This window comes from Protopterus annectens, chromosome 8.part0 (assembly GCF_019279795.1).
Source record: "Protopterus annectens isolate FY-2018-M chromosome 8.part0, PAN1.0, whole genome shotgun sequence".
Classification (NCBI taxonomy): Eukaryota; Metazoa; Chordata; order Ceratodontiformes; family Protopteridae; genus Protopterus; species Protopterus annectens.
Window position 1 is genome coordinate 196,873,910 of NC_056741.1, and position 18,473 is coordinate 196,892,382.

Below are 18,473 nucleotides of genomic sequence, written 5' to 3' on the forward strand. Positions count from 1 at the left end.
TCAAGGGAGGTCATAGTCTCCCTATACTCATCACTCATCAGACCAATGATTGAGTACAATGCCCCATTCGGAATGTATCTGACCCGACACTTGCAGCAGCTGGAGAGGCCACAAAGTTCCTCACCAAAGATAAAGGGTCTCAAACATCTGTCCTATGCTGCCCGACTGAAAGAACTCCAGCTCTATTCAGTAAACACGCTTGCTCAGAGGTGACCTTTGCCTAACATACAAGGCCATGTCAAACCCAGATTTGATGAATATGCTTCACCTCAAAAATCTAGATCCATCAGAGCCACAAGGCGGAGACTTAAACCTCGACACGGCTATTAATAGGACGTGCTGGAGGATAGATTCATCACCCAAAGACTCCTATGCTGTGGAATAAAATCCCGGTATATGTGAGGCAGAGCACCTCGCTGGCCTTGTTCAAGAGAAATCTTGACCAATGGATGGGAGATCGCAGATATACCCCAGGGATTACCTCAGTGTCACTGCTCAACAGAGGCACAGCAAAATAATGGGTATAGTTCCCCATACTAAAGGGGTGGCATAAGCCACAAAACTATGGGCTAGGCTTGTAAATGCCCTCGGGCAGATAGCCTAGTATGAACCTATGAACCTATGAACCTATGAACATACAACCCAACATTCATGTGCTGTTTAACATTAACCATGACTTATCTGCTCAATTTTCATTCATGGTTACTATCAGCTGGTAACATTAACACAAGCTTAAGCATATACATAACCAAGTTAAAGGAAACCAAGTTCAGGATCCACAACTATTGAAGAAAACAAAATTCCACCACAGCAGCTTCAGGATGCAGGAACACCAACGCACAAAGGTTTAACTCTTTTATTTCACGAAAAAACACTCACAGACTAAACATTTCAACGTTTTTGATCACTTTTTCAAAGCTGCTCTTATAGTCAAAGAACAGTAAATCTGTTGTTATACTCCTATGTAACATATTAATTTCTTCCTTAAGTTTGAACAATTTAACGTTGTTGTTGCGTATTATGACGTCTAACAATTGCATACCTGTTTGATCGAATAGGGCGACCAGTTCGTTGAAGCTGTCTGAATCAATGTCAACCCCCATGGGTAGCCTCCAGACTCGAAGCCCTCTAGGGACCTGTTTCATTTCTTTGGATTTTGTTAAGAAAGAGTTGTCTAACTGCATGGCTCTGTATCTCCTGCAGAGTTTTTCATATTTGTAAATCTGCTCACGTAGGGTTAGCGGGTAGTGCTCGTTTCCACTGCCGTTGGTATCAATCACTTCCGGTACTTCCGGATGACTATCAAACCAGGAATTTAAATCATGAATGCGAGTAGTTCCCATCGATGGCACAAGCCGCTCAGTTCCCTCCGAGTCTCCTCTCCTTGTGCCGGTTTCAATGTTGTTGGTTAATACGCCACTGTATGTATTGGAATTGTTGGAATTTGTTACCCTTTGTCCTGGAGTAACGCCCTCAGTTGAATGCAAAGTAAATAATCTCTCTTCCGAATCCGTCGGGCTGACCACAATGTCATTCCTCCGGGTTTGTGTTTCCCCATACACTCTGGCCAATTTACCGATCACATTCGTCAATTCCTTCAGAATTTCCTCCATGCCAAGTGTCACGACCTCCAAAAATTGCTGAGCAGAATATAAACACAAAACCAAGTTAAAGGAAACCAAGTTCAGGATCCACAACTATTGAAGAAAACAAAATTCCACCACAGCAGCTTCAGGATGCAGGAACACCAACGCACAAAGGTTTAACTCTTTTATTTCAGCGAAAAAACACTCACAGACTAAACATTTCAACGTTTTTGATCACTTTTTCAAAGCTGCTCTTATAGTCAAAGAACAGTAAATCTGTTGTTATACTCCTATGTAACATATTAATTTCTTCCTTAAGTTTGAACAATTTAACGTTGTTGTTGCGTATTATGATGTCTAACAATTGCATACCTGTTTGATCGAATAGGGCGACCAGTTCGTTGAAGCTGTCTGAATCAATGTCAACCCTCATGGGTAACCTCCAGACTCGAAGCCCTCTAGGGACCTGTTTCATTTCTTTAGATTTTGTTAAGAAAGAGTTGTCTAACTGCATGGCTCTGTATCTCCTGCAGAGTTTTTCATATTTGTAAATCTGCTCACGTAGGGTTAGCGGGTAGTGCTCGTTTCCACTGCCGTTGGTATCAATCACTTCCGGTACTTCTGGATGACTATCAAAATTCGGCGCCTCAAACCAGGAATTTAAATCATGAATGCGAGTAGTTCCCATCGATGGCACAAGCCGCTCATTTCCCTCCGAGTCTCCTCTCCTTGTGCCGGTTTCAATGTTGTTGGTTAATACGCCACTGTATGTATTGGAATTGTTGGAATTTGTTACCCGTTGTCCTGGAGTAACGCCCTCAGTTGAATGCAAAGTAAATAATCTCTCTTCCGAATCCGTCGGGCTGACCACAATGTCATTCCTCCGGGTTTGTGTTTCCCCATACACTCTGGCCAATTTACCGATCACATTCGTCAATTCCTTCAGAATTTCCTCCATGCCAAGTGTCACGACCTCCAAAAATTGCTGAGCAGAATATAAACACAAAACCAAGTTAAAACATGCATCCATGTATGTGCACACAAAGACATACACACAATGCACACACATAGACACAAACTCACATATGCACACACATACTGTACAGACACCATTATCTGTTAAATCATGGTATACTCTTTATTGTACAAATATATATTTATGAGAAATATTGGGAGCGTTTTTTATTGCTTTGCCTCTGACTTCATTTATTTAGTTCATGTTACTTATGATTCTGATGTTTGTGTAACTAAATTTTTTTGGCTGTTGCATCACCACAATCATGTCTTATATTTTTGATATTTTTTTATATTTGCTGTATATTTTTCTTAGCTTTGTTTTGTATTTTAATGTTTAAATAACTAAAACAAGACCTTGAGTATCAACTCTTTGAAAGCAGTTGAAGCCCATCTATTTAGAATCTCCCTGACTGTCCAGCAGAGCTACAATGAAATCAACCACCAGTAACACTTTGTCCACACAAGAGCTAAGAGGAGACTGTAAATTAGAAATTACGTTGTGTTTCTCTGACCCTTCATCTCATCACTTCCTATTTAGACATTCTGCTCAGCATAAAGATGGACTTACAGACATTCTCATCAGCCTAAATGCACATCTCTACATTGTCAATGAGTTCATAGATTCACTTGCATAATATATTCATCAGTTCTGGGTATAGCTGTAATTTTGCATTGAAAGAAGGACATCCCAAATGTACAGAAGATCGACATAATTTGTAGGACAAGCTTTGCAAGCTATGTGCCCATGATTAGCTAAGAGAGAATCTGCCTGCTGGCAGACAGGTTCAGTGAAACCTTCACCCTCCTGTCCTCCCCATCAGTAAACCAGGGCATCCCCAGCACCTGCTTCCCTCCCCTCATAAGCAGGGAGCAAAAATACAGTCACCATGGGATCCAATAACATCCCTGGCTGTATCCTACATGAACTCAGGCATGAGCTCTCCACTCCATTAGGCACCCTATTCAACTAAAGCCTGAGCACCGGCTTCATCCCAGCTGAATGGAGGACAGCCGCTGTCATCCCTTTATACAAAGGTGGAGTATCCACTGACCCAGGCAATTATAGGCCCATCACCCTAACTAGCTTGAACTGCAAGGCCATGGAACGCATTATTATGGACATTATAAACAAGGACATTGGATACCTCAAAACACTTGACCCCACACAGTTTAGTTTTGTCAAAGGGAGATCATGCCTGCTAAACTAGGTTGGCTTCTTCGAAACAGTCACCAAAGCCATGGATGAGGGGAAGATGGTGCACACCACCTACCTTGACCTAGCCAAAGCCTTCAACACTATTCCCCACTCAGGCATAATAGATAAATTCTCCCATCTAGACATCAACCCGTATGTTACCAGATGGGTAGCTAACTGTCTCACTGATAGACCCATTCAGTCAAATAGGGGAAACCACCTCAAGTAGTAGACCTGTAATGAGTGGTGTAACCCAAGGATCGGTCTGGGGGCCTCTGCTGTTTGGGATATACTTTTCTGAGGTACAAGCCAAAACTAGTGGTCTGTGGCTGACCAAGTTTGCAGATGACTTCAAGCTGGGTGCTGTTTTAAATTCCCCTAGTGATGTGAACTTCCTCCAAGAGGGCCTTACCCAAACTAATGACTGGTGCCAGAAGCATGGCCTCAAACTGAATGCCAAGAAATGCATCATTATCCCCTTTGGGGAAAATGGCATCCCCACTAATTATCACATTAATAATAATGTATTAAGAATGCAATCGGTCTTGGAGGACTTGGGTTCCTAGGTCGACAGCAACCTGACTTTTGACCACCACATTGCCTCAGGTGAACGGAAGGCTTTCTAAATGGCCCACCTCATAAATAATGATATTTCATCCAGGAACAAGGAGGTCATAACATCCGTGTACTCTTCCCTTATCAGACCAATTATCATTATATATATATATATATATATATATATATATATATATATATGCATAAATATATATGGAACAGCTAAAGAGACCGAAGAGGTCCTGACCAGAAAAATCCAGGGTCTCAAACACTAATCCTAAACAGATAGGCTAAAAGCTCTGTCCCTCTACTCAGTCTCATACAGACTGCTCAGAGGTGACCTGTGTCTGGCATACAAGGCCATCTCAGACTCAGCCTTGATGGAGTTGCTGCATATCTGTAATTCAAACTCCACTCCCTGCCCACAAGGCCTTAACCTGGTCTGTGACATTAATAGAACTAATAGACTTTCCCATCTGTGGAATACATTACCTCTCCATGTCAAGCAGAGTACTTCTCTAGCCTTCTTTAAGAGGAACCTGGACGACTGGAAAGGAAACAGAAAATACACTCCTGTGATACCACCTGGCTGAGTCCCTGCTGGACAGGGAAAACAGGTGCTGACTTTGAGGGAACATGGGCCAAATTCTTGACTAGGCTTATAAGAGCCTCTGGGCCAATAGTCTAGCATCATCCTATGAACCTATGAACCTATGATACAACACCAAAGTATGTAACAAATGAATGCATGATAAATATAATGGCAGCATGGAACATATTCTGGTGAGTGCTTGAATAGTATTTAAACATCCTATCCAGCTTTCCACACAAAGGCCTCATGTCTACTAAGTACAAACCTCTTCAGATTCTCTGAGTGGCTTTCACTAGGGTGACATTTTCTGAGTGTTCCCTGGACTACAGACTCTGTAATGGGAACTAGAGCAAAAGTCTCTTATGGGAATAAAATAATGACCCATAACAGAGTAAGGAATTCAATTAAAGAACTAATTTAAAGTAGAATCCAGCAAGCCTGGGTGCATGTAACAAATTATAATAGTCAATGATGGTCTGTGATTATGCAAAAAGAGACAAAAGGCAGTGACTGATTCTCTAATTAACCTGTTATATCCTTCATCTGTTTTTCTCTCTCCTCAACTGAATCCTCAAAGAAAAAAAAAAAACAGTGCAAGACTTAAGAAAGAGGATAGCCATATGCTGTGATTTGGAGTTCTTACAAAGAAAAATGAGCTATCTGATAGGTCTTCAAGGTTAATAAAATAAATCTTATTTTCTGTCTGAGTTTGCTGAGTCTCTTGAAAGCATAATGCTACTGCCTTCACCATTCTGAAATGCTGAGATTGCTTACGTCTGCTGACTTGACTGTAAGTCAGTTAACATTTTATTAGTTTTAACCTTGACTTAAGATACCTCATAATTAAACCATATACAATTCCATTTGTCTGTGGCTTGTTAAACTTCTTACCATAAAAGAATGGAAAATCCAACATACTTCTTGCTTGATAGAAGTTGAACTATTTATCCTCTAAAATAAAACAGCTTTAAGAGAGCACCAAAATAGCTAATCATTACACTGACAGTGAATATATAAATCCAACCCTCACCCCTCCCCCGAAAGGCATTGACTAACCACAGCATTCAGATGAAGAAATTCAATAAAGGGAAAAAGAGAGTACCCGTTGGCGACTCATGTAGATGTGAGTAACCCTAGGCTCACCCAGAGGGAGATACAACAGAACTTGCTCTGCATGTGTCAAATACCGACTCTGATCCCGAGTGGAATTCTACCTTTATCCAGCGTAATACCCAGACACAAAGAGAAGATTGTTTGTGTCTTTTGGCTTTTCCTGGTTAGGGGGTCGCTACAGCGGAACTCCGGTCCGCTAATGATTGGCAGTAGATTTTTACGTACTGGCTTGCCGGGCCTAACACAATCTTCAACGAAGGAACGCCCATTCACGCATGTCGCTACACAGGAAACGCTCTAACTAAGAATTGAACGGGCAACGTCTAACTGTGAGGCGACAACGCTACCACAGCACCAACACCGCAGTTTGGCTTTAACAACTGGCTGAGTAGCTGGTGTCATTTTGGGAGGATCAGGTATACCTTATCTTGGAACAAGATTATCAAGAGCAGAGCTCACTTCACCAAGAATTACTCTTCCCTTTTTTCCATTGATTCTTCATAGTGTCCAAAGCACATAAATGCCACATGGTGTCCGTTTAGGCAAAGTCTTCCAATGGGACATTGCAGCACAATAAAAAGCCTTCAAAGATGTTCCAGTCCAAACTCTATTGAGGTTGCTGTGTTCATTCCCAGTAAACATAACAATAAATTCTAAATTATTGAGGTTCTCCTGCAACTTGAACAAATACATATCTGTATCGTAACAGAGACTTGTTTTGCATATAAATCTGTCTTTTTATAAGGTTTCTTCACATATCATGCATTTAGATCTGCTGGAAACTGCAGAGAAGTATCAGTACTGACCATCTGCTGGTTGACCAAATGAGCATTCAACAATACAGACAGCAGCTATACATCTAAACACACATGCATGCGTGCACACACACACACACACACACACACACACACACACATATATGTTTATATATATATATGTATATATATATATATATATATATATATATATATATATATATATATATATATGTGTGTGTGTGTGTGTGTGTGTATATATCATCATCATCATCCCCTTTTTCCCATTTACATGGGGTCAGGGTATCGTACTAACTGTCACCAACTGTCTCGATTCAGTGCCACTCTCCTGCCTTCTTCAACACTCATGCCTGACTGTCGCAGATCTTCTTTCACACAATCCATCCACCTCTTTGCTGGCTGCCCTCGCATCCTCTTACCTTCTTCCTGTCTATCCCAAATCTCCCGCACCAGATGGTCTTCTACTTTTCTACACGTGTCCATGCCATCGTAATCAGTTTTCTTTGATCTTTTCTGCAATTGGAGCTACTTTGGCTTCTGCTCTTATGTCCTCATTTCTTCACCTGAACCGCAGTGTGCATCCTACCACCTTTCTCAGGCACTTCATTTCCATCACCTCTAGCTTCTTCAACTGTTCTGCCTTTACTGCCCAGGTTTCTGTAGCATACAGTAGTACTGGTCGCACCACTGTCTTGTACACCTTACTTTTCAGCTTCTTTGGCATTCTTCTGTCATATACTACACCTGATACTCTATGCCAGTTGGCTGCAGCCCCTCTGATTCTAGCTTTGATCTCTTCATTCAGACTACCCTTCTCCTCAACCACCCCTCCCAGATACTTGAAGCTGTTTACCTGTTCCACTATCTTCCCATCTATCTCTATTCTCAGCTTCTTATGATTTCCCCAATCTGCTGCCATTACCACTGTCTTATCTGTGCTTAGTTTCATCCCATGTGCCTTCAGATTTGCATTCCATTCTCCTATCCTTTGCTGAAGTTCTAGATCAGAGTCTGCCTGTACTGCCACATCGTCTGCATACAGCAGCTTTGTTGATCCGTCCCCTCCAACCTGTTTGCTGATGTAGTCCATTACCAGTATGAACAGCAGTGGGCTCAGAGCTGAACCCTGGTGTACACCCACTCCCACTGGGAACCCCTCAGTGAGGCCAAACACTGTTTGTACTTGAGTCACTGGGTCCTTGTACATAGCCTGTACTAATTCTACCAATGTTTCTGGGACTTCAAATCACCGCAGTACTGCTCAGATCAGCTTTCTTGGGACCTTGTCATATGCTTTCTCCAAGTCTAGGAAAGCCCAGTTTGACTCTCTCCTTTTCTCTAATTTCTTCTCAAGTATCTGTCTCAATGCAAACATCGGGTCAATTGTGCTGCATCCTGATCTGAATCCGAACTGTTCATCTCCCATCTTACATTCTACTATTCTGCGTATCCATTTATCAATCACCCTCTCCAGAACTTTCATGCAATGTGGTAGGAGTTTGATGCCTCTGTACTGTCCACAGCTGGATGTCCCCTTTGTTCTTGTACACTGACATGAGTATGCTTATTCTCCAGTCATCTGGAATACACCTTTCTCTCCACACTGCAATTATTACCCTCAGGAGCCATTTCTCCCCTAGCTCACCCAGCATCTTTATCATATCTGCTGTGACCTCATCTGAGCCTGCTGCTTTCCCGGACTTCATTTTTCTTAGTGCTGCTCTTACTTCTTCTAAGCTGTGCTCCTCTTCTACTCTCAGTGTAGGCTGTTTTTGGGGCAGTACTGCTTCTGTGGGGTTTTCTTCATTCAGAAGCTGCTGGAAATGCTCCTTCCATCTGCCTTTGATGTCCTGTGGGCTGGTAAGCAGGTTGTTGCTGGAATCCCTTATGAAGGGTGTCTGATTATCTTCTTTATCTTTCTGTCTTTGCCTTGCAACCTGGTATAGTTTCTTTGTGCCCCTTACTGAGTCACTTTCCAGTAGCTGATAGAGTGCCTCTGATGCCCTATTCTCTGCTATTGCAACTTCTTTCTTAGTTTCTTTGTTGGCCAACCAGTAGTCCTTCCTAGCTTGGTCAGTCTTTTCAATCTCCCACTTCTTCCTGCACTCCTTCTTTCTTTTGATTACTTCCTGCACTTCTGCATTCCACCACCAGCTTTCCTTATGTACCTTATTTCCATACCTGGCTCAGCCACATATCTTTTCTGTAGTCCTAACACATGCTGATTTTAGGCGCTGCCACTCTTCTTCGACTCCACCTATTTCCTCCTCTTCTTGGGGTGCTAGAGCCCTGAGTAATTCCTTGAACTGCTGTACTTTCTCTCCAGTCATCTTCCAGGTCTTCAGCCTGGTCTCTGTTGACCTTAGAGCCTTTTCTGACCACTGCTTGCAGCTGATTCTGGCAACTACTGGTTTATGCTGTGAACCAACTGCTTCACTGGGGATGACTTTGCAATCATGGATTCTACCCCAGTGCCTTTTCCTTACTAGTTGGCTACTCTTGTATGTGATCTTGTGACTGTCTTCTGAACCATGTGTTGGCTACTATCAAGCCATTTGCCAGACAGAAGTCTAGAATGGCTTCTCCTTCTTTATTCCTATTGCTCCACCCATGTGGACCCAGGCAGTCCTCATATCCTGTTCTGTCTGTCCTGATATGTGCATTTAAGTCACCCATTATCAACACCAATTCATGTTGTCCTGCTTTATCTAGTAGGTCCTGCAACTGCTGTCTGAATGCACTCTTTTCCTCACTATCACAACCCTGCTGTGGGGCATAGGCTGAGATTATGAATACTGTCCTATCATTACACTGGAGTCTGATTGCCATGAGTCTGTCATTAATTCTGATGATATCCCTCACTGACTTCTGAAACCTCTGTCTCACCACAATTCCTACACCATTTCTAGCCTGTCCACCACCTGAGTAGTAGAGTCTGGATCCCAAGTCAAGTGGCTTTGTTGCACTGCCCTTCCATCTCATCTCTTGGATACATAGGATGTCCAGCCTCCTCCGTATCATCATGTCATCCACTTCTAAGCTGCTTCCTGTCAGTGAACCTACATTAAGCGTAGCAATTCTCAGTTCATGTTTGGCAGGTTGGTAGGTTTTATGCCCAGCTTTCAATCAACAGAGCTATCCCAGGTAACCCAGGCTGGGCAACTAGACACCAGCCAGCCAGTAGCCTATTGACCCAGGGCTGCTTGGCTTTTATGGCGGGTACACACTGGCCAATAGGGGCACATATACCCCTTCCACCATTAGCATGAGTTCCTGGCATGGGTCAGAGAGTAGGCCGGGTCCTCAACCAACTTATCACCGGTAACTACCAATGCCCATTTTTTGGCGGCAGACAACATGACCAAATCACCTAGAGCCATATTTTACACCGTCGAGTGGCTAGCCCTGCCACGGTGCGCAGTTTGTGATCTGTGTTCTCCTATCTTGAGGATACTGCGCACCACAATAGATGCCCAAAGCGGTTGGTCTTTTTACAACTCTTCCCCCCATTAGGCACCATGTAGAGTCTGTGCTGCTGCCCACAGCTCCATTCATTGGTGAGTTTGAGATGGAAACACTCAGCATGTTTTTCGAACATGGGAGAAACCTCACGGAGACACAGAGAGAACATGCAAACTCCAAACAGGCATTAGTCGGAAGTCAGGATCGAACCTTGTACCTTGTGCATTGGAGGCGAAGACCTTAACCATTAAGCCATCTGGTCTCAAGATATATATGTATATATATATATATATATATATATATATATATATGTATATATATATATATATATATATATATATATATATATATATATATATATATATATATATATATATATATATATATATATATATATATATATATGTATGTATATATATATATATATATATATCTCTATATATATATATATATATATATATATATATATATATATAGATATATTTATCTGCATAAATACCTTTTGATGGTTGGATTCAAATATTAACTGAAGCACTGGCACCACAAAGGTTTGAGTATGCCCAATGACTCTTAGACTTAATAAAATTTTACTCCCATGAAAAAATAATTAATCATACCACTGGGAATCAAAATTTTTTGATCATGTCGTCACTAACATCTCCGTTAACTGCATTTCTCATATAGTAGCCTGTTCTTTTTTCAAAGCCAATCACAAATCAAGACGCCCCCTTAGATCCTCTAAACTCAACATAACTTTGAAAGACAATTCTATTAAAACTATATGATGATCTTTCAAAATTCAGTTATATGAGCACCAGCACCCACGTAGCCTTAGCTATCACTTAAGCCAATACATTGTACTATCATTGAGCAAATATGATACACAAATGGTCCTTGTTAGAACCCAACAGACTGGGAGATGTAAAATAAACCACCTTGGAGAAATGCAACATTCATAAGCTCTATAATAAAAGAAAAAAATAATTTAAGGGCTATGATCAATGGCAATCTATTCAAAACAGAACCAAAGAGATGGAGTGACATAAAAGTAAACCACTTTGGTGGAGTGCAGTCAGTAATAAAAGGAAAAAAAAAGTTAATTATATCTTATAATAAATCAAGATCAACTAACATTAAAGATTCTTTCAAAAAGATCAAGAAAAATCTGAAAGTTACTACAAGGAAGATCAAAGTAAAGCACAAACAAAAATCTGCACCCAAAGCCGAGGATAGTCATAAATTAAGCCATAGTTCTGAATGTATGCTACAATAGTTGCACTTAGTTCAAAAAAAGATTATTTTCTCTTAAGGACAGAGATATGATTTTAGGTAATATAAAACTACTAATGTGTTTGTATATATTACGAATATGCAACATAGCCATTGCCACTATAACACTATTACGTGGTATTGATATTTTAAGACTGTACATATTCCATATATATTGCATTTCCAAGCTAAAGTCAGCTGTATGTGAGATGCCTAAAGTGGTAACATCATTCTGTTAAGCTGCGGTGTTGTTCAGAATAGACGTTACCTGTCTGACTAAAGTAATAGTATACCCGAACATTCTTAAGGCTACCAACAAATATAAATGGGTGACCACTATTGAGCACACTGACAGTGGCTTTATGGGATTCTCCAGCACTCACTTATTCCAAGAAATATTTCAACAGTATTTTCTTTCTCATTGGTACCTTACTAGTATTCGACAGAATTTTATGCTTTATGTATTTTTCATTCACATAACCCTATGATATGAGTTTGTACCATTTCACTATTGCTATTTATTGGAAATGATATACTGCTGTTAGATTTAACCAGCAGAACAACCAACCTTGCATTTATTTTCTTTCCTCTTTATGATTTTTTTGTGGCTGGGCCTGGGTATCCAGTTTGAGGATGCAAATGCTACATTTTTGTTTGCATTTCTGAACTCAACTGACTGTTATCTCAGGTATACACAGGAGTCATTTACTGGCGAGTGTGAAGTAGATGGCATGTAGATAATAGCCAATGTAATCAGAGTTCTGTCCTAGAAAAGCAGAAAATAGTGCATTGCTTTTTACGAATTACAGTACAGCAGATACCGCAAGTGTGGAAGATTCAGTGTTCTGTGGGATCTGTATTTGTGGTTCATATTTGTCAGTTAGTAACCACCTGATCCTTTTTTCCAGTGTTTTTTCCAGACAATGTTTGCTGTCCAGATAATAGAAATGTGAGATCTCAACTCATGCAGCAATTTTGTTTTTCATTTTAGGTGTGTCCCTTTACCCATGGTAGCATGATGTTAATTTAGTATGTTTCAGTAAGGGGTGGAGAGGAGCAAAGTCCCTCCCATTTAGGTTAGTTTTTATATGGAATTGTGCAGCTGGAAACTCCTGGATATTTGTAAGACTGGGTGATTTATTCTGGCCAGATTTTCCCCTCTATTGGATGAAGTGGAAATGTCCTGTGGCCTTCTTAATAAGTAAGCATTGTGAGAAGTGGGAAACTAATGATTAGATGTCAAAGTGGCAACAGCAGTACTACATGTCTTCCACTGGAATGTAGTAGTGAAGCAAGAACAGAGTCATAAAAAAAATCAATTTACTGGGCACTCTGTACCCATATCCTCACCTGTGGTTACAAGCAGTGGTAGCTAATGACCGACAGGTGCAGACCCTTGTCTGACATTTAGATTACTTCCTAGGATTGTTGGTCTCACTACTAGTGAAGAACTTGACAACCTTGGGGGATCTTAGATTACAGCCACTACTCCTCCATCTTGAGAGGAAGTAGATAATATGTTTTTGGTACTCACTGAGGATACCCTAGGATTCCTATCACAAGAGATTGACAGTTATGATCCACTGACAGGAGGGTCTATGTTAGACCATGGATATATTGAAGATACTGCATTTCCCAGCTTGGCATAAAAACCCTGGGAAAACCACAGGGAGTGGTAGGCACCATTGCTGGAGAAAGGTATATCTGTTATGCCTAATCTAGCTTGGTACCCCCTCTCTCAACTGAAACAAAATAGTTTGGTAAATAGATGGCTACATGCATGAGTAGAATTCCATAAGCTGCATAGTTTGGATGAAATATATCATAGTGATGACCACTGACTGACCATCAGTGAAGATGGATGTATTCATGCCTGGAAGAAGCTTGAATGGGTAAGTTTCAGCAACAGTGGGTAAATCCACCTTCATTGCCATTGAAGCTATGGTTAAAAATGTTTTCTTATCTTTATAAAAGAAATCCATTCTATAAATAGCTTCATAGCCCAGATGTTATAATTGTATGCCAATAGCCAACTCCCTACAAACATAGCCCCACAATCTTAACCAGTGAATTATCCAAATAAATTGCTGAAGTGATATGCTTAAGCAAAAAATGCATTTATATAACAAGCAGTTTAAAATATTTAACTAAATACATAATGTAACTATGTGAATGTTTTGTTTAAATACCAGCATGTTTCATTGCACAGAAATAAAACTTTTTTTTTTAAAATACTCTCCAACAATGTTAATGAGGATGGATTCTAAGCAACGCAGTTACTCCATGCCCAAGTTAACATGACACAGATCGATCAGTCCTCATTCTTTGCACATTACTGGAGACTTCCTGAGTCCTACTCCAAAAGAGGCATCGGGATTGCTACTCTGCGATGCTTCAGCATTGTATATTGATGAAGAGCGGGTGATGTACCATTCAAAAGCATCAGAGCTGTCAGGCCATTTTGGCAAAGCAACAACTGCACCTGTATGTGAAGTTTAACCTGGGTGTCTTTTTTTATGGAGGAATTGAAGGTGTGTTTTATATACAGACATTTTTTCCTCATACTTATTGCCATACTCAATATGGAGACTTTGTCTTTTCAAGAAACAGATAACATTTCAGCCCCATGGACTAGAGGGATAAAGACCTGCCTGTGTACAAGATAGCCCATGTTCAACCAGTAGCATGAGCTCTAGAGGAACAGGTGGAGATGGACGGAAGTAAGTGGTCGACATCAGCTGTCCCATTATGGCAGCAGGAGGCAGCCTGGCTCTCTGAAGTTACAGCCTGAAGAGCTCAGTCAGCCCATTCTGCAAGTGATGTGTTACTTGGTTGGGAGATTGCATGTATGTGAAAGCAGGTATACACCTTCTAAAGGCAGCTATAGTGGAGACTGCAAAAAACTCTTGAGCAGGGGCTAGAGTGTAAGGAAAAATAACTCACACTGGCAGATGAACGATGCTTCACTGGAGTCTCCAGTTTCCTCACCTGTTCTAGTGATGGCTGGGCAAAGCCCTCTGGAGGCAAAGGTGGGTTCATTATACCAAGTACATGAGAAAAAGAGCTAGCAGTAGTTCATACTCTCCTGTGGCGAACCAAAAGAAAAAGAAAACAGAAAAATGAGAACTTTGTGCTATTAACTGCAGCCTGTAAAAACAGCATAGTTGTTTTCAGAAGCAGGATAAAACACATTGGTATCTCATTCATATACTTTTTTGTTAACAGACGGCACATTGTGAATGTTCAAAGGGGTCATTCTGAAATGAATAACATTATATGAAGTACCACTTGACCAGCTTTTTCTTCCACAGAATGTAACTGGACATGCCGCTAAATGAAATGAAATAATTTACACAAGTTTCCATAAAACAGGGGAGTTTAAAAAACATATGGTCACAGTAAGTAGCATGCCACAGACATGCTAATTGTTTTTGAATACCCCTTCTTTTAGTAAGCAAAGAAGTCACTTCTGTCAGCTACAAAATGGAATTTGTTCTGCAAGAATTAAATTGAATATCCATTGTTACTTTTATTTGCATCCTCTTGTAACAGGAAAGTAAAATGCTGTTACTAATTGTCTATCATTTCTATCTTCATAAACAGAATCAGTAATAGAATGTAATTTATTTCCTTCTTCAATGTGTGTATATATATATATATATATATATATATATATATATATATATATAGCATACGCGTGTTAATTATTTTGTCTAAAATAACACTTTACAAAAAAAAAAAAATATATATATATATATATATATATATATATATATATTTAATATATATAAATATATATATATCTATATATATATGTATATATATATATAAATATGTATCTATATATATATATATGTTAAATAAAACTAAAAACCACACAAGTAAGAAAAGACTTATTTGTAATATAAAAAAAATTCTTTTGTGTCCTTTATTGCTTGTTTTAAGTATTAGTCGCATATAGTTCAGTGTTAATGGTGTTTAATTATTTTTCAAGAAATATATATATATATATATATATATATATATATATATATATATATATATATATGTATATGTATATACATATATGTATAATTTTACTAATTTAATCTCTGCTTTCTAGAAAGTGGGCAACTACAACTTGTGGGTGGAAAGGATCGATGTTCTGGAACAGTAGAGATTTTGAACAATGGAATCTGGGGAACCATCTGTGATGACTCATGGGATATGAAGGATGCAGAGGTAGTGTGTCGACAGCTTGGATGTGGATTTCCTCTTGCAGTCACTGGAGAACCTAACTCAGACAATAGAACTGGACCTATCTGGCTGGATGAGGTGAACTGTAGAGGGAGAGAATTTTTCCTTTGGGACTGCCCTTCTAGCCCCTGGGGACAGAGTGACTGTGAACATAAGGAGGATGCTGGTGTTATATGTTCAGGTAATGGCAGAAATTTCTTTATGCAGCTACATTAGCATTTTTAGGGGCTGATGAAACATATTGCTTCCTGCCAGACAGCTTTAAATTTGTTAATGTCTATTTCAGACAATGGATGGGATTAATAAATTATTTACACTTATTTAGCACAACTCCTGATTCTAAAAACAACAGTCAAAACATCCTTGTAGTTCTCCAACCTTGTGTGCATGCAAAGAGGCATTTATAGTAGAATTGCAAGATAGTGGAAGCTGTCTGCACTGTTACCTAATTATTTTGGAATCATAGGTTCATAGGTGATTGAGGCTAATGGCCCTAAGGAACCTTTTTAAATGTAACCATGCTTCCCCAATGTAACTGACAAGTTTTCATACTTTTTATAATTTTAAAGAATATATGTAAAGTTGGCAATGGGTGATTAAGCATTTGCAGGCTTTCCGGCAAAAAAGTCGCTTGTAATGATAATTGCAAAATGCATTCTATTTGTTAGTTGAGTTCATGTTTTAAACCTGTGATTTTGACTTTCATTTTGTAATACAGGAAGCACAAACATCATAAAAACAAATTTGCATTCAAATATTTAATCTAAGCAAGGTGCAGCTTGTGTGATTCAATGCATATTTTGCATGCTTTAAACTTTTACTCATCTGTAATAATAATGCCAATATATGCTACCATGATGCAATTATTTTATTTATTCTGTTTAGGTGCCCCTATAGCTACTACCTTTACATCACAATCAAATGGTAAGTAATCAACATAAAAAGGCACTTTCCAATACTGATTACATGGTTATTTTTGAGGCTCCATTAAAAAAATAAGATATGTATGTAGTCATAAAATATGTACTATTGTCATTATCAGGATCTTACACTTGCCAAACTGGCATTCATAATTTAATTTTCTGTTGTACTTGCAAACATCGTTAGGATAATCCAGACTGTTCATGAACAGAATATGCTGCAGTATAACTATGTTTAGCATGCTGCCTGTTGTTGCTATGATTTACCTCAGAATAATGTCCACTTAGTCCTAGGTAGCAAACAAGTGGTAAATGAATTATATTAACAGAATTAATTTCAAACTACAAATCCATCAAAAAAATCACTTTTTATTCTTAAAAATGTCAAGTGCTTTCATACCCAATACTCCAGACTTTTTCTGATGTTATTGGTTTTGTTGTTCAGATGGTATGCATGCCTATTTTGGAGGGTCATTGCTATGATTTATTTACATGGCCTGAGGCAATTATAGCTGGCACACTGACAATTGTCCAGTTCTGTGAATAGCAAGCATAGTACATAAAAGTGTGCTATATTGTAGCAAGGACGAGTTACACAGAGCAGGGTAAATGTATCCCTGACTCAGCTATGCAGTACTAAGCAGCTGCTTGCTGTTACACTGTGACCACCATCATGCCATATGCCATGTCATGAAAGTGTTTCAGTCATTAGACAACGGAGCTAGCATCATTAGCATAATATTGCAATGAGGGGATCTAGCATCATGTAATCTCCCACAGGCTGTTATGGCATGAAGTTGGGGGCGTATAGATGTAGTAGTAGATCTTCCTGCACCACAGGGAATATCATTGCTGGTGCGGTATTCCTACCATGCTGAAGAGACTGGTACGGTGGCAAGCACTAAACCACTAAACAATCTAATTATTAATGTCAAGTTGCTGATTAGTTCTTAATATATTAAATACAATAGATTGACAGATAGTTGCATTAGATATTTAAATTTTAAATTTCATTTCATTACTTTATCATTTCCATTATTAAGCATTGTGTGTGTGTGTGTGTGTGTGTGTGTGTGTGTGTGTGTGTGTGTGTGTGTGTGTGTGTGTGTGTGTGTGTATGTGCATGCTTATTTTTTTTTTATCGTCATTACACTGCAATCCCTAGATTCATTGTCATTTTTTACAGATGCTGCTGATAGGTCACATGTCAGTGAAACCTCTTCTGTCCCACTGGTCATCTGTATTATTCTCGGAGCTCTACTGTTCCTTGTGTTAATCGTTCTCTGTGGACAGGTGCAGAAACACAGGACACTCATTAAAGGTTAGCAACTTAAGAAGAGTACATGCAATCAAATAGCCTAAGCTCTTTAAGAACTGAATACTGATTTTAAACTGTATGTCTATTTACATTAAATTACCTTGTTTGTTACCTTTACAAAGTGCATTTATTGTCTGATTGTTATCACATTTCACACTGAATATACTATCTTTTGTATCAATGTTTAGTGCTTAGTTTGTGGTATCAAGTAATCTGTGTAGTCACAGATAACTATGCATGCCTGTCTGAAATCTTAGATTATTTAAGTTGCATTTCTGTATTAGAAAGACGTTTGAATGCTTCATGTCCCTTTGTTCCTATCATCAGTCTGTATAAGGTATATTAAGTGGAACTACTAAAAATAGTAATAATGACTGATCTTAAACTTCACACCTGTTTTATATTTTATTTGTGTTTTGATTTGTTAACTAGGT

At 39.3% G+C, this 18,473-nt stretch overlaps 1 protein-coding gene across 1 annotated transcript in view; it reads left to right on the forward strand.

Moving 5' to 3' along the window:
- LOC122808189 (antigen WC1.1-like) overlaps positions 1-18,047 on the forward strand; it is a 997,107-nt gene extending 979,060 nt beyond the window's left edge. The window contains exons 18-20 of the mRNA XM_044079157.1: positions 15,668-15,982; positions 16,687-16,725; positions 17,908-18,047. Of these exons, the coding sequence (XP_043935092.1) occupies positions 15,668-15,982; positions 16,687-16,725; positions 17,908-18,047 (494 nt within the window). The remainder of the gene's footprint in view (positions 1-15,667; positions 15,983-16,686; positions 16,726-17,907) is intronic.
- The last annotated feature ends 426 nt before the right edge of the window (positions 18,048-18,473 follow it).